This window comes from Capra hircus, chromosome 11 (genome assembly GCF_001704415.2).
Source record: "Capra hircus breed San Clemente chromosome 11, ASM170441v1, whole genome shotgun sequence".
Classification (NCBI taxonomy): Eukaryota; Metazoa; Chordata; class Mammalia; order Artiodactyla; family Bovidae; genus Capra; species Capra hircus.
The window spans coordinates 68372270-68393932 of NC_030818.1; the positions used below are offsets into that span (position 1 = coordinate 68372270).

At 48.8% G+C, this 21663-nt stretch overlaps 1 protein-coding gene across 1 annotated transcript in view; it reads right to left on the reverse strand.

Moving 5' to 3' along the window:
* EHD3 (EH domain containing 3) overlaps window positions 15985–21663 on the reverse strand; it is a 30417-nt gene continuing 24738 nt past the window's right edge. Inside the window, exons 4-6 of the mRNA XM_005686846.3 lie at window positions 20673–21085; window positions 19809–19973; window positions 15985–16610 (exon numbers count right to left, since the gene is read on the reverse strand). Of these exons, the coding sequence (XP_005686903.2) occupies window positions 16083–16610; window positions 19809–19973; window positions 20673–21085 (1106 nt within the window). The 3' untranslated portion in view covers window positions 15985–16082. The remainder of the gene's footprint in view (window positions 16611–19808; window positions 19974–20672; window positions 21086–21663) is intronic.

A 21663-nucleotide genomic window follows, 5' to 3' on the forward strand; every position in this document is an offset into this window, starting at 1 on the left:
AGGAGCCTCAGAGGACATGAACATGCCTTTGACCTTAGGCTTGCAGCCTCCAGGACTGTGAGGAGATACATTTCTGTTGGTTAGACCACATAGTCTATTCTGGCAGCCCAAGCGGACTAAGACAGCTAGTCTCTCTGTGTGTCATTTTCTGTGGCCATCGCAGCCTCATGTTGGCTCCTTGCATGTTCCTGGTTGCGCTTTAATCTGGGAATCTGCACCAGGACAAGGCCAGTGCTGGAAGCGGTCTGAAGCTCAGCTCAAGCTGAGGGTCACAGGCAGAAGCTTTGTGCTAGAACTGGCCTTGTCCACAGACTCTCTTCTCCCTCTGTGGTCTGGATGATGTAATGCTTGCATCTGGAAGATCTAGGTCCCGGTTGTTGGGCTGTCACAAATAGGCAGGCTTTTCCTCTCTCTGAGCCGGTTTCTTTATCAGTATTTGTCAGGCTGGTGAAGGTTTTGTTTTTAACCGATTTTTAAATGGCCTCCATTGAAAGTGGCGTGTTTACCAGTTCACCATCGACTGGCACTCTGTCATCGTGCACCTGTGTGCTCTACTGGAATATATTTGAGATAAACCTCTTCTATCTCCAGCGGTCTCTGTGTACGTGATGCTGGGATAGTGGATCACGCAGTTGAGCCGTGCTGGGCCCCAAATTAAGGAGGCTTCTCACAGCAAAGGCAGTTCCCTCTGCTGCGAGGCCTCCTCTGTGGCTTGTGTTTGGGTCTGGTGTCTGGCCAGCTTGTCTGTCTTCATGTCTCTTCAAATTCCACCTCTGTGAACTTGGGACTGCCCCCTCCAGTTTCATACTTGGTTAGCACTGACCGATTTTTAGGTTCTCCCCAGGTCTGACCACATTAAAATCCCATATCCATTCATTTATTCATTCACTCAACAGTTATTTATTGCTGGCTTTCCAGATGTCTTTCCAGCTCATTGTTACCTCTGGAGCTGCTAGCTTATTTACAGTGTAAATAGCTGGAAAAAGAATTGGCAAACTGTTTTTGTTTATCCCTTCTGAGTGAATTGAGAGTCCCGTGGATTGCAAGGAGATCAAACCAGTCAGTCCTGAAGGAAATCAGTCCTGGATGTTCATTGGAAGGTCTGATGCTGAAGCTGAAACTCCAATACTTTGGCCACCTGATGCAAAGGACTGACTCATTGGAAAAGACCCTGATGCTAGGAAAGATTGAAGGCAGGAGGAGAAGGGGATGACAGAGGAAGAGATGGTTGGATGGCAGCACTGATTCAATGGACATGAGTTTGAGTAAGCTCTGGGAGTTGGTGATGGACAGGGAAGCCTGGCGTGCTGCAGTCCATGGGGTCACAAAGAGTCAGACATGACTGAGCAACTGAACTGAACTGAAGTGAATTAGGCTTCTAAGTTATAGGCATTGTAGACCCATTTTACAGATGAAGAAATAGAGGCTTGGAAAGCTGAAATTCCTTACCCAGAGTCTCTCGACTAATAGCAGAGCCAGAAGCTATTTTAGTTCTGTTTTTTTTTTTTTTTCAGGATACCCTGTTTGTGTCTAACTCCTGACAAATATAAAGGAGAGAGATGTGTCAGCCTTGGAGAATTTCCTAAATTCTAAGAAAAGATGCACTAATAAGGAATTGTGTGCCTAAATTCTGCTCCTGTGAAACCACTGTTAAAAGAATTGGACCCAGGCTGGGGGAAGCTGGGGGAGGTGAGAATGTGGGCTCTGTAGGGCTGTGGCCAGATGGGAGTGAGAGAAGGTTGGTGGAAGTTCTAGCAAGTCCACCCCTATCACATGGTACAGGTCTGAGATCTTGCTGCCCAGGCAGCACGTTGTAAAAATGTGATCCATAGCAGAGGCTGGGCCTGGGACCTTGGCTGTAAGGAGCTTTATGTGTCAGGGGCCGAAGACTAACAGTGAAAGCTTGACCTTGAGTTGAAGGGCAGAAAGCTAAAAGGTCAGTGACCAGAAGGTTCAAGATACCTGGAACAAGTTAACCAAGAGCTTCAATGGGGAATAGCAGAAGACACTAAGCCTTCAGCCCTGAGTCAGGCTAACCGAGAAATTGAGAATGTACCCAAGTGTTCTTTGTGTACCGAGATACTTCCCAGTGGAATAAACATTGATGTAGAGAAAGCCTTCCTTTCCAGGTCAGTCTTTCTACCTCTCCCAGGATCCTGTAATTCTCTCTGCGTCCCCATACTGACCCATCTGAATTTTGTAGGATAACCATCTCTTTCTGGTTTGCTTGGGACTTCGCTAGTTTTAATGCTGAAAGTCTCATATCCCAGGAAATTGTCGAGTTAAGGGCAAATCAGGATAGTAGGTCACCAAAGATTTTCCCCCCACCATTGACTCCTTCCTAACCTGTGCACATGCATCCTCTTTGTGAAACAATTCAACTTCCTTTATGTATATATATTTAAACTTTCATTTTTTAACTTTTGGTTGCACCGGGTCTTCTTTGCCGTGCGAGGGCTTTCTCTAGTTGCTGTAAGCGGGGGCTATTCTTCATTGCAGTGTGCAGGCTTCTCGTTGCAGCGGCTTCTCTTGTTGCGGAGCACAGGCTCTAGGGCACACGGGCTTCAGTAGCTTAGTTGGGCTTAGCTGACCTGCGCATGTGGCTCGAACCCCTGTCCCCTGCTTTGGCAGGCAGATTCCTATCCATTGTACCACCAGGGAAGTCCTCTGCTTCCCTTTGAGCTCCTATTCCATTCTTCTTTGTTTATAGATTGCTAAACCTCCCCAACATGTAGTCCCTCATCTCCCTATGTCCCCACCCCTTCTGGGTGACTCCTGAACCTCCCCTATCCAACTTCACCAGTCTTTGTGTTTGGTAGCTTTTCCTTTGCATTTAGTGCCTCTGGGTTCTGAGATCCTGTCTTCTCCTTCCAGTTCAGAAGCTGCTGCTGCCCTGTCTCAGGTCTAGGGAACGACTGTACCCCCTGCTCCCTCTGCCTGCCTGGGATGCCCCTCCAGGCTCAGGTCTTGGTCCTGCGCTCTCGCTGATCTGCAAGATGCCTGAAAGAGTTAGGTAGGTGACACGATCTATTCGGCTGAGTAGGGACGGCATGGACCGGAGAGTCTGTGCTCCAGAGAGAGAGGTATCCTCTTTAGCAGATTTTCATAAGAGCTGGCTACTCTTGGTGTGTGTGTATTTGGAGTTAGCTGTTATCTGAAGTCCAACGTGGGAATGGGATATTTCTACCCAAAGGCATGGAAGTAAATCTGGATATGCCTTAGGCAAGAATTCAAGCATTTGAGGGAAACATCCCATCCTTGTCTTGGGAGAAGAATTCTTGTCCTTACATTGGGGTAAGAAGGCGCTCTCCTCACCTGACCTTGTGCCCTTCTTCCTCTCAAGCAGGGAATCAAATTCCTAGTCACCAGCCAGAACCTTGGTGGGGACAGACAAGCACTAGCTTGTCCAGTCCTAAGAGCATTGTTAATGTAGAAAAAAAAAAATGCTGCTATCTGATGAAAGGCTTTTCATGCATCAGAGACTTCTTATTCTTTCCACTGCAATTAAGGTGTAGAAGGGAGCAATACCATGACAGTACAATGTCAACAGCTATGGATCAGATGGGTCACGAGACATTTCAGACATGAACAAGGTCAGCAGCCTGACTAAGCGGTTTTAGTGACCAGTGTCACAAGTCCCGAAAGGACGTTGGAGAATAATTTGTCTACTCTTCTGGTCCGTAGTGGAGCTATATGTAAACAATCTCAGATTTCTATATTCTAAATGTTTCCCTAAGGAGTTTGAGCCCTTGGCTCCTTTCGTGAAAAATATTCCTTCATTTCTTCAGAAAGCATTTTTTTGGGGGGATATAAAAAGCAGACAAAGTTGTATCTCTCTTGAAAATTCTCCAGTTAGAGAGGGGAAGAAAACAAGAATATACCTAAGAACAGCCACCCTTCCCATGGCTAATCCTAGTCCTGACACTTCATGGATATCAACCTGGGGCAAGTAACAGTCAAGTCTCATCTGAGTCCATGCAAGGCTGGAGGCTTCTCGGATGGCAGCCCTCAAGGGATCCACTCACTGGGCCTCTGCCACTCTGTCCAGCTCCAAATACCAGCTTGTTGTCCCTGACTAGTCCAGGCAGTTTGGGAGAAAGCAACAAGAATAGGAAATGCAAGCTTGCTCACGATAGCTTAGAGCTGCTTGACAGACAAAATAAAGACACTTGAGACCCTTAACAAATAGCTCAGACTTATGTTACTAGGTGCTGAATTTGTGGGTGCATCAAGTGAGGAAAGGGAGAGATGGTCGAGGACTTGTGACCAGGGCTGAAAAGAGAGGAAGGCAGTAACAAAGCAGGGTGGATATATTGCTGTATTGCCTTCTACGAGAGAGTGTTGGCAGGCGGCATGGGAAGGAAAGGGTGCAGAGCCTTACATCTGACAGATGTGGCTCAAAGAACAGCCTGCGCAGGTGATGGGCTGCAGAGTTGCTGGTAATGGCCTTGGTGGCTGGGTGAGCTGACTGGTTGTAATAGGTTCATACTGTCCTGCATCTTCAAATGGCTCAGCTGGAAGCACTTTTCAGTGGTGCCTTTCCAAAACTGGAATTTCTTAAACAGGATAGGAAGGTTCTGTTTTGCAAAGTTGTTCTCAGGTACCCTTCAAAACTGTTGTATCACTGGAGAAACAGGACAAACACAAACATCAACACACACACACACACACACAAGATTCTCAGCTGCTCTCTCTCTCTTACACACACAAATGCTGAAGCCCTGTAGACACAGTAATACTGCTAACATTTGGAAAAATTGTTGAATTAGGGCCAAAACCTACAATAACTGAAATAACTTTGTATGAATTCTTTTCAAACAGAGGGAAGAAGTCGGGGAAGAGCGTTGGAAGGATTGCCTTACTCTTCATCCTTGTTTGATTAATGCTAACAGAGAGAGGGCGTGGGTTGAAATTGATCATATTCCCCACACCCCTCAATCTGCTTTTTTTATAAAAAAAATGACCCTTGTTTGAGATATATGAATGATACATTTAGTTTTCAAGGGAAATTTTGCTTTTGTATTAGAAGAAAATGAGAGTGCGTTTTTAGAAACTTATCTAGAGAGTTGCATTTCCTGAGCTGTAAGGAAAAAAAAAATTCTTTTCCTTCTCGTGACTTATCTCCTTTTCTCTCAACAATAAGTCATCTTGAGTCTTTTTTTTTTTTTTCCCATTCCTGGATCAAATGAGACCAACACGGAGAGAAATGATGGGACATGATGGTTTCAAAACTTGGTCATGCTGGAAAGGCAGGCCCTGAATGGTAGAACTGAAATGGGAAGGGCTGGGAAGGAGGTATGCAGACCAGGGGACCAAGTGCTCCCAAGATAAGCTGCAGCTTTGCAGACAGCTAATTAAATGAGCACCTATTTTTTTAAATATACTTATTTTGTATTGGAGTATAGCAGATTAACAATGTTATAATAGTTTTAGGTACACAGCAAAGGGACTAAGCCATACATATATATGTATTCATTTTCTCCTAAACTCCCTTCCTGTCCAGGATTCCACGTAACATTAAGCAGAGTTCCAAGTGCTTTACAGTAGTTCTTTGATGGTTATCCATTTAAAATATAGCAGTTTGTACATAAAATAAGCATCTATTTAAATCTTTCTTCTCTAGAGCCCGGATCCCTCGGCTTAAAACTCAACCCATCTTAACACCTAGCAATCATTGACTATTGTCTCAGTAAGATGGGAAGGGAGCCAGATAACCCAGACCCCAGAGTTCATGCCAGGCAGTACTTCCTTCACTGTGACATTCAGCTGTAGAGTACCATGTGGGCAGAGAGGGATCTGATTTCTTTCTTTCTTTTTCATTCAGTTCAGTCACTCAGTCATGTCCGACTCTTTGTGACCCCATGAATCGCAGCATGCCAGGCCTCCCTGTCCATCACCAACTCCCAGAGTTCACTCAAACTCATATCCATCGAGTCAGTGATGCCATCCAGCCATCTCATCCTCTGTCAACCTCTTCTCCTCCGGCCCCCAATCCCTCCCAGCATCAGAGTCTTTACCAATGAGTCAACTCTTTGCGTGAGGTGGCCAAAGTACTGGAGTTTCAGCTTTAGCATCATTCCTTCCAAAGAAATCCCAGGGCTGGTCTCCTTTAGGATGGACTGGTTGGATCTCCTTGCAGTCCAAGGGACTCTCAAGAGTCTTCTCCAACACCACAGTTCAAAAGCATCAATTCTTTGGCACTCAGCTTTCTTCACAGTCCAACTCTCACATCCATACCTGACCACTGGAAAAACCGCAGCCTTGACTAGATGGACCTTTGTTGATAAAGTAATGTCTCTGCTTTTGAATATGCTATCTAGGCTGGTCATAACTTTTCTTCCAAGGAGTAAGCGTCTTTTAATTTCACGGCTGCAATCACCATTTGCAGTGATTTTGGAGCCCCCCAAAATAAAGTCTGACACTGTTTCCACTGTTTCCCCATCTATTTCCCATGAAGTGATGGGACCAGATGCCATGATCTTCGTTTTCTGAATGTTGAGCTTTAAGCCAACTTTTTCACTCTCCTCCTTCACTTTCATCAAGAGGCTTTTGAGTTCCTTTTCACTTTCTGCCATAAGGGTGGTGTCATCTGCATATCTGAGGTTGTTGATATTTCTCCCAGCAATCTTTTTCATTAATTGGCTTTATTTTTAGAGCAGTTTTAGGTTCATGGCAAAACTGAGCAGAAGATATAGAGAGTTTCCATACACCCCCTAGCCCCACACACGCACAACCTCCCCAACTCTCAACAGCCCCACTGGAGTGGTATGCTTGTGACAGTGGATAAACACACACAGACGCATCATATCACTCAAAGCCCACAGTTAACCTTAGGGCTCACTCTCAGTGTTGAACCTCCTATGGGTTCTGACAAGCATATTTTGCTCCCACATATTCCACAAGCATATTTTGCTCCCACATTATCCCACAGATGCAGTTCCGGGTATATGTCGATTGGGCAAGTGTTATGAAAACGATATCGTGACTGTGAAAGATAGCACATCCAGGAAGGATTGGTCGAGACTTGCGGGTGTTGATGGATAGTTGTAAAGATCCAGAGCTCCACAGATGCCTGTCTTAGACTGGCTGGACACGATGATTTCCAAGGTCCCATTCAGCTCCAGGACCTATGCTTCTGTGGCCTAGGCCAGACACAGTCAGGAACTGGCCTTATGGAGGCATGTCCTACAAGGGGTGCTGCTTATCCAGCCTGTCCTCTCTGACCAACATGGTCTTCACACAGCAATTCACTGGAGGTCACCCTGTTGCTTGAAAGCACCTGAAAAGGTTCCCTTTTTCTCAAGACTTTTCCAAGATGATAAAATGATTGAGACTATGAAATAAGATCAACATAATTCATTAAACTATTAACTGTGTCTAGCATATGCATATGTGTTAAGTTGCTTTGGTCATGTCTGACTCTGTGCAGCCCTATGGACTGTAGCCTGCCAGGCTTCTCTGTCCATGAGATTCTCCAGGCAAGAATACTGGAGCGTGTAGCCATGCCTTCCTCCTGGGGACTCTTCCCGACCCAGGGATTGAAGCTACATCTCTCACATCTCCTGCATTGGCAGGCAGGTTCTTTACCACTAGTGCCCCCTGGGAATGTTATTTATTTAAAAAACTACACATAATATATAAAGTGGCTCTGGTGCTAAATTTGATGCCTCTTCACTGAGGCACTGGTGACAGTTTAGGAGGGATGTCCTACTGTTCCCCCTTTCTGTGACCGCAAAGCCATAGTAGGCTGGTCACAGAAGGTACCTTGGGTCCTCCCATCGGTCTTCCAGGCAGCTGCTACTTGTCCATGGCCACTGGGATGTGGAAACCAGCTCTGCAGATGCTGATCCCCATCAGATATTCTTTTGTTGCCCCAGTTCTTTTTCATCCACTGATCTTCTATTATACCCTACAAGTCTGCAGTTAAAAATTGCAATCTCATCCTTATCACTAGGGCTTTCACAGCTAATGTGGAAAAGTTTCTATGCAGTGGTTCTAGACTTCTGCTTAAGGACAGCATCTTCACCAACCCCTCCTAAGGAAGTGTCCTTCCCTCTAATGCTTCCTTTTGGAAAGTATGCTCTCTCCATCATCTGTGGATCCCCATCTCTCTCTGAGAGACATGCTTTTAGTAAGAAAAGAAGAAATTACAGATTGAGAGTGATTTGGAAAAAATGATTTCATTATACAAAGGAGAGTCCTATGGCCCTTCTCCTCATCGCTAATAAACAACCCTTTGGCTGAGCTGCCTGAGGTGTAACTCTGGAACCATTTCACCCTTTCCCCTGCATTCCATGGTGCCAGCTTCTCCCAGTGATTCACCGCAGTGTGCCAAGTAGGTTTGGTGCCACATGGCGCTTATTTTCTAGGAAGGCTGACTCTTCTATTTGCCTGGTCAACTCACTAGTCCCCATGAGACCAATCTCTGGTTGGATCTATCACTGAACCGTTAACTGTTCAATTGTGTCAACCAGTATTTATCGAGTAACTTCTCTCTGCCAGACCCTTTCTTTTATTGCAGGCTGGCTTCCCTGGGAAGCATCCATCCCTGGGATGGAGTTTAGCATTGTTGTTATTGGTTAGTTGCTAAGTTGTGTCTGACTCTGCAACCCCATGGACTGTAGCCCATCAGGCTTCTCTCTTCATGAGATTTCCCAGGCAAGAATACTGGAGTGGGTTGCCATTTCTTTCTCCAGGGGATCTTCCCGATGCGGGGATCAAACACCCATCTCCTGCATTGGCAGGCGGATTCTTTACCACTGAGCCACCAGGGAAGTTCAAGTTTAGTACGCAGCAGGTTTATTGGAGGATGCTCTTGGAAAGGGGAAGGGAAAGATACAGGAGGAGGCTGAGGGAGGTATTGGGCTGCAATGTGGTCATGAGGGGCGGGCTGAGCTCGTGTGGAGTTCTAAAATGAGAGGGCCCTTCAGAACTGTTCCAGGTGGGGCCAGGCTGTTATAGCCCCTCATTGACCTTCACTGGTGTGGCTGTCCATGGGAAGAGGGGGTGGCATCGTGGGAGGCAGATCACCGCCACCAAGGACAATTTCTGGAGATGTCTTGAAGTTAAGGGCTGGCAGCTGGCAGCCCTGCAGCTGGGGACATAAGCACTTGAGACAATCCAGGTGATACAGCAAGGCAACCCCTGCCCTGTGCTTAGCTTAAGCCTTCCAGGCCCTGGGGAGGAGTTGATTACCTGGATGGTGAGAATCAACAAGGGTGCAAATGACAGTGCTGTGAGGAGGCGGCTGAGGACAGAGACGCCAAAGCCCTAGGGATATGCAGGTGGGGCTGCTGCGGAGGTGGAGGAGTCACTTGCTTGGGGGAGTGTTTGAACTGGGTCTTAGAAAAGCCTGGCTTGCAGATTTTTGTCCTTATCCAGTTGAGGCAGCCTGATTGAAATCCTTGGTGCCTGGAGCGGGCTTGCTTGTACACAGACCATGAGACCTGGATTCCAAACCAGATGTTCAGTCAATCCCCAGGGCTGGGGAGTGACGTCTGACCAAGCACGGCAGCTTGGAGTCAGTTTGCTTGTTTTCTCTTCATCTCAAGAAGTTCCAGGAAATGTCACTGCAGAGGTCAGGGCCGCTATTATCTCAGGCCTCACTTCCCGTGGCCCCTGGATGTGCCAGGAGATCAAGAGGACAAGCTACATTTGCTCTGGGGCCTGGACAGTTACTCTTCTTGGGGCAAGAAGCACCCTCTGACTTCTTTACAGTTCTCTATTTTCATGCCATGGCCTGTTCCTGAGGGGTAGAACTTTTTGGAATGAGGGGAATTACTGTGTGCTGTTGAGAAAGCTGTAGAGGCATTTAGGAAGCAGATAAGATCCAGAGGGGAAGCCTCCATAGGAGCAGCTGTGTCCCAATACCCACCCAACCCTGAATCTCCCGCCTTCTTCTTCGCTGGACTGACAGGCCCTCTCCCACTGGGCCATGCTGCTGGATTCATGCCTGCGACCAGAGCCACAGCCACAGCATCTGGCCCCATGGTCACAGGTGCAGACTCTTGGTTCCTCCAATAAGCCAGTGGTCCCCATGGACCCAGCCCCGAGAGAGGGAATAGACCCAGCTGTTGGGAGTAAGGGTGTGTGTGTGTGTGTGTGTTGGAGAGGGCAGAATGACCAGATGGGAAGCAGTGGTCCTCTGGCAACCTGGATGGAGTGGGAAGGAGAGCAGGAGAAAGAGAAGAGAGGAAGTGGGCTGTGAAAAAGGAGCCCTGGACTAAAGTCAGATTTCACCCGCAGCATCATTACACCAGTGTGTCTGAGATTCTCTCGAAGGTGAACCAAATCCTGGGCCTATCCCACAGTGGGGTTGGGAAACAATGAGGGTCATCTCCTCTCTACTCTAACCTGGTATTTCTTACTCTCAGCTCCTTGTCTCAAACCAACATAAAGAGATGCCATTTAAAAAAACACTGGCTGGCAGGAAAGGAGACTTCATCTTACCCAATGCTGTGATTCTGGGACTTTGTGAATGAAGATAAACATTTGACATTTGGGTGGTGTGTTCAATACCCTGGAGGATCTGCTCTGACCTATGGCATCCATAGGTGGTCTGTGTTGGAGTCAGGCTGTCATGCTGCCCCTTCAGCCCACCAGTGAGTGCACTGTGACTGTTCACAGCCCTCTGTCAGCACCAGACTGTGTGGCCAGGAGTCCAGGCAGGGATGTAGGGCTCTGCATTTATGCCAGTGGCAGGGGCCCCAGTGGTCTAGGGTCTATGGGTCCCTACAGGTAGTTTCCAGGCCCAGGGCACCTTTCAGGTATTCAAGCACTGCAAGCCTTGTGCTTCCCAGCTCCTCCACACCTGTTGTCCATTCTCCTTTCTCTCTGTGCCATTTCAGACTTGGTTGCTTTCCTTCCCCCTTGTGCATAGGAGTCTCGCCTCTTCCGTGAGACATGAACTGGGTCTCTTCCAGCACATAACAACAAAGCTTACATATACAGTGTGCATGTTACTGGTGAACTTTCTTTGTGTTCTCATGATATCTCCAAATAATTAAAATGATTCCTACTTAGGGGGAAGATGAATGGGGGCACAGAGAGGCCACATGGTTAATTTTGATGCTGGACTTCAGGTGGTCCCAGGCCCTGCACTTCCTGTGTCTTCTTTGGGTAACGATGTGCTACAAGCTGACATGCATGTACACTTCCCTGGGTGGGGGGGGGGGGGACTCTACCCATGAAATTCTATGGGAGGAGCTAGAACTGCTATTTTTTTTAAACATTTCCTTACTTTATAGTCTTAAGTGTTCTGAGTGCATACATTCATACCCCCTAGATTCTTAGAAAGATATTATTACTTTGAAAATTCCCCAGTCATTATTCTTTCTAGAAAGCCCTATCATCCCCTCTCTTGCTCATTTATCCAGCAAGAACCACTTCAGGGTATCCTCCTCCCAGCACACACACACACACACACACACTGTGGTTCTTGGGTACGCTAGGTACGGAAGGACTGAAATTTCTAACCCTTTCAAGCTGAGTGACACACACACGCACCCCTCCAGAAAGCCTCCCCTGCTGCAGCCTGGTCCTCTCTGCACATCTCAGCAGTGCTCAGGCACCCTAGTTAGGTGGCATATGATCATTTATATTCCTGTCACTATTGCAGGCCACTGTTTCATCTGACATCACAAGCAAGTCTTCTAGCTTCTTGGGCACAAAAAGGAAGCTGTAAAGTCAGGAAGCTTCTGTCTTAGCTGCTGGGTCCTCCTCTGGCATGATCCACTTCAGCAAGCTCTCCCTTGAGTGTATCTGGTTGGTAGGACTTAAAATCACAAGGATGTGATTTTAAGGATGTGAACCTGGTTGCAAGGGAGTCTGGGAATTGTAGTTCTTCTCTTTCCAACCTGTGCATTCTCTGTCTAACTCAAGGCAGACAAACACCCAGTCAATCCTCAGTGTGTATATAATCACAGAAGGAAGACAGGTCCTATGAGTATTTGCCTCCATTAGTGCAAAGTTCTTCAGCCTAAAAAGTGACATTGAAGGACTGGGGCTGGAACATTACAGCAAATGCCTCAGACACTAAAGGACTTGGTGCCAATCACCTATGCCTTCAGCTTCAGGTGACCTTGGTTCTTGAGAAAGCAGAATCTCAATCTCCTAGAAGACTTGCCTTTACACTTACTCAGTGGACTGAACTATCGAAAGAACTTAGCAGGTATTTTGGCTGTGATAGTTTAGGTAATTCTGGATGAGAAATAGCCCATGACTGTCAGTGGCTTAAAATTAAATGACTAGAGTTTGTGTCTTGCTCATGCCACCTGTCCAGTGCAGACTGGTAAGGGATTTTAGAGAGACCCAGGGACCTGGGCTCACCAAGGCTCCCACATGCATTCCTGGCCAGGCAAGAGAAGCAGAATGTGGCAAACAGCATGCTTGTTTCTGCCCAGAAAGGTCATGTTGCTAACCACCATCAGCGGGCCGCCAAAGCCTAGCTTTAAAGGGGTAGAAAGTTCGGTCCTTCCTGCGCCTAGAGGGCCCAAGAACCACAGTGTGGGGAGCACTGATTACCTCCACAGGGAGATGGGGAGAGCTGTGTCCTTACTTCCTCCTGTTTCCCTCATGGTCCAACTAGGATTGCTGACGTTCCCTATTACCGTTTTTTTTGTCCCTCCAAGCACTGAAAATTTCAACTTTAAAGATACTGATAAAATGTTTACTTGAAATGGCCTGTGGAAAACCAGCACAGTCCCCAGGGGCAAAATTCTCATCATGCTTTTCCTCAAATACATCAATTTTTCTGAGTCTGTCATGATTTTATGGGCTGGGAATGCTATGTGTTTATTTTTGTAGAAAAACCCTGTCTTCCTTGGATTAGAGAAGGGAGACGATGGGCCCGAGAGGCAGACCCCAGGAGGTTTGGGGTTCAGCTCAAGAGCCCCACGCTCACTCTCAGCTTTCTCTGACCGCCTTCCACCCTCCCCCACTATTGGAGGCCATTTTGGACTCTCATTAGCCCCCACTTTGACTGCCCATCCTCATCCCAGCACCTGTCATAGTCCCTCATTGTATTATCGATATTTGTATAAATGTCTCACTTCCCCATCTAGGCTGCGAGCTCTCTGATAGCTGGAACTTGATTTGATTTGATCCACCTAGAACTGTGCCCCCCGACACAGATGGCATGTATTCAGTATTTTTGAACGGCTCAATGGATGTCTGAATCTCATCTTGGGGTCTTTTCTGCAGGAGATTCTCAGTGTCCTCTGAACAGAAAAAGGGATGGATAAAGGCATGGATGGATGGACAAATTAGAGAGTAAGACTGAATCTGTATAGAGGCTAGTTAGCATCTCACAGGGAAAATAAGTCTGTTCCCCCAACATGGCTCTGCTAATCAGCTAACACATAAACAAACGTCTGCTCCTGGAACAGAGGAGACCGATGGGAATGGGGTGATGCAGGGCAACCTCTCACCACTCTGCAAACTGAGGCCAGGCCCTGCTATGGCAGTAGTGTTCCCCGTACAAGACTGAGCACTCAGGTGCCAGGACAGGCTTTCTGGGGACAGGGCATAGGGTGTGGCTCTTCCCATCTGAGCATTTCTGTGGTCCAGACTGAGGGTGGGGAATGGCAGGCCAGGCCGGTGGGGCCTCTAGGGCTTCCTGCCAGTGAGACTGCCATGACAAGTCTCTGCCCTCCACTTTAAATGTTCTCCAGGCTGAGGCAGGAGAGTTCCCCAAGCCCCTAGAGACTGCGAGAGGTCAATAGGTCCAGGCAGCAGGGGCAGAGGGACAGCCCCAGAGAAAGTGTTCCCCATCTGTCCCCTCATCTCTGGGGGGAAGGCTCAAACACCATTTCCTCTTTCTAAGGAGATGGGAGAAGTGTCAACATGGAATTCCCATGCCTGCCAGATCTCTCCGGGGTGGAGCCTTGAAGAAGGGAGGGGAGAGACTCAGGGAAAGGAAGGGCAGGAAAGTGGCACATGTATGTGTCCAAAGGTGGGGTGAGGGGACCGAAAGACACCCCTCTCCACCTAAAATAAAGACAGAAACCTCCCCTCACTCTGCTGTCCTTCCCATTCCTCTTCAGTTGAAATAAAGGCATAGAGCTGAGAAATGGTCCTCTGCTGGGCTTGGCACCTGAATTAGAGGAGGCTGGACCTCTGTACCTTGGTTTTCCTTTGGTTTTCATTTCATGAGAAAGAGAAATGTGTGGATGCATAAGGAAGCCCAAGAGTTGGGGACCATCTTCCCTCCAGAGTGGCAGGGTGGTTCCACTGGGAGAGCCTGGGTAGTCAGTGGGCCTGGAGAAGCACCAGGCCAATGGGACGCTACCTGCAGACGCTGGCTATGGGTGGCCCCAATCCTCTGCCAGAGATGCCCGAGTTAAGAACCCAACTCCTCTCCGTCAGCCTCCCACGGAATCATGCTCTATGGCCAAGCAGATACCAAAGGATAAATGTGCTATATTAACATGAATACTAATGACAAGTGTACTGCAGTAGTAAGCACATAGTAGATACAGAGAATATTCTCTATATAGTCTGAACATAGATACAAAATAACTTATACTTGTTTTTGTTTTCCATCACAGTAGGAGTATAGCGTACAAAGGGACTGGTTCAGTGGCCACAAAGCAAGCCGAGGGAGAGACTGTAAGGGCGGCTGCAGGGCATCAGGAATGGTGGGGATTTGCCAGACACTGCAGAGTCGTGGGTCCTGCAGAGAACACGGCCTCAGACCTCTCGAACTGGCCTTCTCGACAGTCAGCAGGAGGTCCCACTTGAGAAGAGTTGGAGGCTGCATTTGAGCTGGGATGATTCAGGCTGCGGGGTGGGAGGCGGAGCAGAGTCAGAGGCAAACAGCACCCAACAGGCCAGCTTACATTCCTGCTGCTGCTGCTGGGCTTCTGTGAGGTTGGGAACATGGGGCGCATCGCCAGAAGGCACGGTTTGCTTCTGTGCTGTGACAGATGGTCAGACTGACGGCCCACCAAATGCTGGCGGGCCCTTCTCCCTTGCCAGCCTTCTCTGGGAGCCTGTGAGGGGCCTGCGTGCTCAGCTAACTCTTCACAGTTTGTCATTAGCCAGAAACACAGGGATCCTGTATATCATCACAGCAGAGGGCAGAGTCTGTGGCCCTAGCTCCATCACATGTGAGCTGTGTGACCTGGGAGGGTCACCTGAACTCTACTGAGTCTCAGGCTCAAATGGGAGGGGCTAACACAGACTTCCTTGGAGAGTGGTTAAGGACAACTTGGAATAAGATATATGAAGCGCTGGATGCAGCTCCTGGCACTCAGAAGGGATGGATAAATGTGTCAAGTACAAGCATCCACACAGAGGCCAGGTGGGAAAAACAGGAATCTCACAAAATCTGTGGGATAAAACCGCCATTGACTGGCTACGAGAGCAACGGATGACAGGACAATTTCTTTGCTTTCTTTCCTGCCAAGTTTTTCCCTTCTCCCTCTGGTTCCGGGATTCTTTGAGAGGAAGTGCAAGCAAGTTTTAAGCCAGGTCTGCCGAGGCAGTCAGAGCCTCAGCATGGGAAAGAGGGCTCATGGCTGTGGCTACATCTCTTCAAGTCTGGGGCCTGGTTCCCTGAGGACACTTCCCCCTTCACTCCCCTCCCTACAGAAGCCCCCTCCCCTCCCATCTCCTGGCCCCAGAGCAGATTTCATGTTAGCAAGTCAAAGAGGTGGGGATAAAGCATAGAAAAAAGTGGATTGTCTATTAAGTGAAAAACCTTTTCCATCTGCTCTGGGTCCGGGGAATCTGGAGGTGGGTGGGCCATCTGTGGCCAAGTGAACGGCCTCCACAGGAGAAGGTGGGTCTCCGGGCAGTGGGACCAGGGAGGGAAAGAGAGATGGAGACTGAGGCATGCCTCCTGGGACTCTGGGTGCTTCTGTGCTTCAGCCAATTCTGAGCACTTGGAGATGTATCCTGGAAACCTGGGGATCCTTGTTCCCTCCTATCTGCAGTGCTGGTCTCAACATCTGTGTGTGTGTGTGTGTGTGTGTGTGTGTGTGTGTGTGTGTGTGTGTGTGTGTATGTGTGTGTGTGTGAGAAAGAGATCGCCTCTCCCATCTCCTCTAACACCTGCCTGCTCTGGACCTCCTCGCCTCCCATCACTCGGTGGCCTTCCTTTTGGAGGGGGGTACAAGGTGGGCGGGCAGCTCATTGGGCAGCTCATGCCCCTCCAGCTTGACCTTGATGAGGTGGTTGGCCAGTGCAAACTCCTCATCATCCAGCATGCCATCCTTGTCGATGTCGGCCAGCTTCCAGATCTTGCCCAGCACGCTATTGGGCAGCTTGGAGCGCACCATCTCCTTCTTGGCATTGGCACCTGTGATCTTGCCATCCACCGGTGACAGGGTGTAGAAGATCTCATCGTACATGGGCTTGTCCCTGGCCACCACCCACTCGGCATCATCGATGCCCTCCCCGGCCCCCTCCCCGTAGCCGTGCCCGAAGGGGCCGTGGAGGGTGCCCTCGAATGCTCCGCCCTTCACTATCTGGGCGGGCCGCTGGGTCTCCTCTTGGCGCACCAGCACCATGAGCTGGGCAATGTCATGAGCCAGCATGTCATCCACCACCTCCAGCAGCTTGCTTTTCAGGGGCTGGAATTTGCTAAAGTCCTGGGCTTGTAGCTGGTCCTGGGAAGAGAGAGAGAAAAAAGGTGAGGACAGAAGACAGTGGGCCCAGAAAAGATATGAGAGAAAGAGACAAAAGATACATTGACTCTTGGTAGATTTTTCAGGAGAGAGGCTAATGGCAGGGGTTGGAGAAGAAAGAGATTTAACAACTGGTTTGATCTGTTTGGGGCTTTCCTGATAGATCAGTTGGAAAAGAATCTGCCTGTAATGCAGGAGACCCCAGTTTGATTCCTGGGTTGGGAGGATCTGCTGGAGAAGGGATAGGCTTACCCACTCCAGTATTCTTGGGCTTCCCTGGTGGCTCAGCTGGTAACAAATCTGCCTGCAATTGAAGACCTGGGTTCGATCCCTGGGTTGGGAAGATCCCCTGGAGAAGGGAAAGGCTACCAATTCCAGTATTCTGGCCTAGAGAATTCCATGGACTGTATAGTCCACGGGGTTGCAAACAGTCGGACATGACTGAGTGACTTTCACTTTCACTTCACTTTGATCCGTTTGGATTCCTTTAGTGCTCTAGGAAGCAAATGCAGTCAGGCCTCCATATCTGAGGGCTCTGCTTTTGTGGATACTACATCATTTTATATTATAATGAACTTGAGCATCCATGGATTTTGGTATTTGTGGAGGTTCCTGGAACCAATGCCATGTGCATACCAAGGGACAACAGTCATTAAATTTCTAAGTTCCTTTTGGCTATTGATTGAACAGTGAGTGGCTCCTGAATGCTCCATCCCTCTGAGACTGAGTCATGTGGGTCTCTACTTCAATAAGGGTTACACTTGAAAACACACTCCACTACATGAGCTCATTCTCTTCCTCATGACCTTCTGAGAGTGGGAAATCACATTTTATCACCATTCAGGAAGGAAAAAGGGAGGTACAGGCAATGAGAAATAAATCACAGTAGAAGCCAAAGGTCATTCCCAAGCCAGTAGTTCTTAATCAGGATGCCTGAGGGATTATCTGGAGAAAGCTTTCAATGATCAGCTTTTCCCTGAGGGTTCTGACTCAGGAGGCAGGAGCAGGTAGGCAGGTTTTATAAAAGCTCCCTTCCTTGCCTTCCCATGACCACCACACTACGTGGTAAAAGAAATGTGTTCTGCTTTGCATGTCTTTGCCATTTTTAAAGGTCCCAGGTCTCAAATATCCCCAGATTCTCCTTGGCCGCTATAACAACAGATGAGAGCTTCCAGCTCCCACCCTGGCTCTGGCCACAGCAATCTCGGGACACTGGGAGGAGGCCAGTTTACAGGGGACAGTCTCAGGACAAGCACACTACAGAAGAATTTAGAAAACACCCATGGCTATATTTCAAGACCAAGTGTGAGCCTGGGCATCCTCGCCTCCATTCCAGGGTGGGGCTGGGAGGGATGTGGAGGGTGGAGGAGACAAGCCCTTTCTCCTGCCCTTGGGCACAACCTCTCTGGTTCCTGCCTCTCCCAGCCTGTCCATGTCAAGGTGTGTTTTGTGGGCTCCCAACTAGGGGTCCCAGTGTCTTCCAGGGGTCAAAATGAGTACTCCCATCAGACCACATATATGTCCCCACAGTACAGTTATTTACATGCTGAACCAGTATCCCTAACAGAACCTGACATCAGATGGGCAAACAAGCGAGAAGGTGAAACCATCTGTGTTGCAAAAGAATTCCTCACATTAAAAAGTCATATGATCCCTTTCAAATGTCATCTTCCCCAAAATTTGCTTACAGATCATGAAATTCTTCAGAGAAGGCGATGGCACCCCACTCCAGCACTCTTGCCTGGAAAATCCCATGGACGGGGGAGCCTGGTAGGCTGCAGTCCATGGGGTTGCGAACAGTCGGATACGACTGAGCGACTTCACTGTCACTTTTCACTTTCATGCGTTGCAGAAGGAAATGGCAACCCACTCCAGTGTTCTTGTCTGGAGAATCCCAGGGACAGGGGAGCCTGGTGGGCTGCCGTCTATGGGGTCACACAGAGTTGGACACGACTGAAGTGACTTAGCAGCAGCAGCATGAAATTCTTAACAGAAAGAGAAACTGAAAGTTGAAGCCCAAATTATGTGAAAACAATTCTGAAACAAGTGACTGGCTCGATGTGGATAGTTATAGGAACGAATGGATACATGAACAAATGCACACTCTGGATGTCTCTTTTACTAGATAGGAAAGCAAAAATGCACACATTTGGGACTACACTGATGTTCTAAAACCCTCTGAGCAACAAGAGCAAAAACAATATTACTACTACATCTGCTATTTTTCCTAATCCCCTAATTCTTGAAAACTTTTCCTTTTTAAATAATTACAGAATCATGGAAAGTTGCAAAAATCATGCAAAGGTAGGTTCCTTGTGGTCATCTCCCTGCCTCCTCTACTGGTAAAATCTCACCTAACTTGCTACTGCATTTAGACAGCATAGTCTGTACCAGGCCATGCTAACTGCCTTACAAACATTAATCTGATTTCTGCTCACAATATCCATATAAGGTGGTGCTTTTGTACCCTCAACATGTAGACAAGAGACAGAAGGTTAGAGATGATCCAGTTAGCAGGGTGTGGTAGGTTTTTGCTTAGACCTTGGACAGCTCCTGGGGTTTCTATTTGCAGCCTATGTAAACACTACTAAAACCACAGGCAGGTTAATTACATTTGTAAACCTCAGTTTGCTCACCTGTGAAAGGGGGATGAAATGCCTCCCCCAGAAGGTTGTTTTAGGGGACATAAGAAACTATGTGTGGCTGACCCTGGCCCAAGAGAGGCGCCCATGGTGCAACCCAAAGATGACAAACTCCTGTGCAGACTTCTGCTTCTCCGTGGCGTATGTTCAAATCACTGCCAAGGCAGATCTCAGCAGTAAACTTAAGCAATGAAGGGCCAAGAGCATGTTTGTCAGGTGACTTGTCCTGTCTCACATGACGTGGTGGGGATTCCAAACCGGTGGTGACCAGGACAGGAGAAGGTCATAAGCTGGAGGTATCAGAGCCCCCTCTAACACCACTGCCTACTGCGAGCACCAGGGCTCCATGTTTCTCCCAGGGCCCAGGCCTGGCACCTGTTGGGCCAGTGTCAGCCCAGCAGGAAGAGCATGCCCAGGGCTACCTGCCTGCCTGTTGATTCTGGGCTGAGTTTCCCCAGAACATCCTAGGGTGGTCTACTCCCAGTTTGAGATGTTCAGCCAGCTCGTCCCTTTCCTGGAGCCCCCAGACCCTGGTTACCTGCATCCTCTTCAGGTTGGGGAAGTCCCCAGGTGAGATCTGGTGCTCCCGCTCAATCTGGGCATAAATCTCAGCCAGATTGTTCACCAGCTCCTTCTTCTTGTTGTCCTTTCCGAACATGGAGGGCATCTCCTTCTTCAGAGAGCTGATGATGTAGGCGTGAACCTGAATGACAGGGGCAAGGAGAAGCCTTCAGATCAAGACCTCTAGTTCTTTCCTTTACCATCAAGATCAAGTTCTTTCCTTCCCTCCAGGGCACCTCTCACCCCATCTTTTCCCACAAACCCCTCCTCCTGCTCCTGCTTCTGAAATAGTTTGTCTCCATCCTCTTTCTCTTCCATTGCTTACAGCACTGAGCTGTTTCACTAGATCTTGGGGGAAGGGGAGCTTGTGAGGAGGTTAAGGTCAAGACTAATAGGGATGGTAATTCTGGTGATGATGTTGATGAGGAAGACAGCAACAACAGCTGACACGAACAAAGCACTTGTGAGGATGCCAGGCACTGTGATGAGGGCTTTTCCATCTTTATTCTATGTTATCTTCTAACCCTTTCATTGCATAGATGTGGGAGCAGGCACAGAGCAACTAAGGGCCTTGCTGAGGTTGGGATCACACTGTAAACTATGGAGTTGACTCTGATCTGGCCATCTGACACCAGGGCATGTCATCGTAAGCACCACACTACCCTGCCCCACCCCCTCTGAGTGGCATGGCTGATGCTCACAAGGCAGTGACTACTGGACATCCTCACATGGGCAGACAGTAGCTCAGGGCTGCAGGCAGTAGCCCTCTCCCCTTGCAGCTGACCTCATCCCCAAACCACCGGCCCCGCCCATGCTGTCCCTCTCCTAGAGGCAGCCTCACCTTGGCCAGCCTGGCTCTCTTGATGAGGTCATTCAGCTTGCGCAGGGCAGCGTTTCGGGGCAGACTCTGGATGTCTCTGAACAGGTCCTGCTCCTCGGCCTCAAAGAGCTTCCGGTTGTCTGGGATGAGAAGTGGGTGAGACCAGAAGGAGCCGATGTAGACCCGGATCACCTCGGGCGTGTTGACGATCTTCCCCAGGGACCACATGAGGGCCCCGTACACCCGCATCAGCTGCTGCGTCTCGATCTGGTCGGCCTTGTTCAGCACCACTCGCATCTTGTCCTCGTGGTTCTTGAGGGCTTTGATGACTTCCGAGAACTCATCGGAGATGTCCAGCTTGTGGGCGTCAAAGAGCAGGATGATGCGGTCCACCCGCTCGGCGAACCACTCGAGGACGGCAGCGAAGTCGTACCCTGTGGCAGAGCAGAGTCAGGCGGTGGGGCCTTTGGGGTGAAGGGTAGGGATTTGGGGTGAGGCGGCAGTGCGGTGGAAACAACATGGTCTCGGGAGTCAGATCTGGGTCCAACTCTGGCTCCTCCATCATTTCACAATTTGGCCTTGAAACTTTGGCCCAGTTACCGACTGTCTCTGAGTCAGTTTCTCCATCTATAAATGGGCATACGAATAGTATCTAGTTAATAGATTTTTAAGGACCAGAGATGCTCAGCTCACCTAGCAGCTAGAGAGGAAGCAGCTTCACCTCTCAGTCTCCTCTTCCATACAAAGGGCAATAGATGGGGATGTGAGGCTCAGAGAGGTAAAGAAGTGACTTGCTCGAGGGCACACAGCCCAGGAACAGCAGCGCTGGGACAAAGGTGGAAGTGTTGGGCCCTCTGTCGCTCCCCACTGCCACACCCCTGGCAGGGAGGTAGGAGCCCTTCCTTAGGTTCTGGGTGGGCTCAAAGACCCTGGCTCCCAATACCACAGGGTTTTACGTGCAGAGACCTTGGGGTCCCAGAGCTCTTTGCCACTACTGAGTGGGAGACTGAGC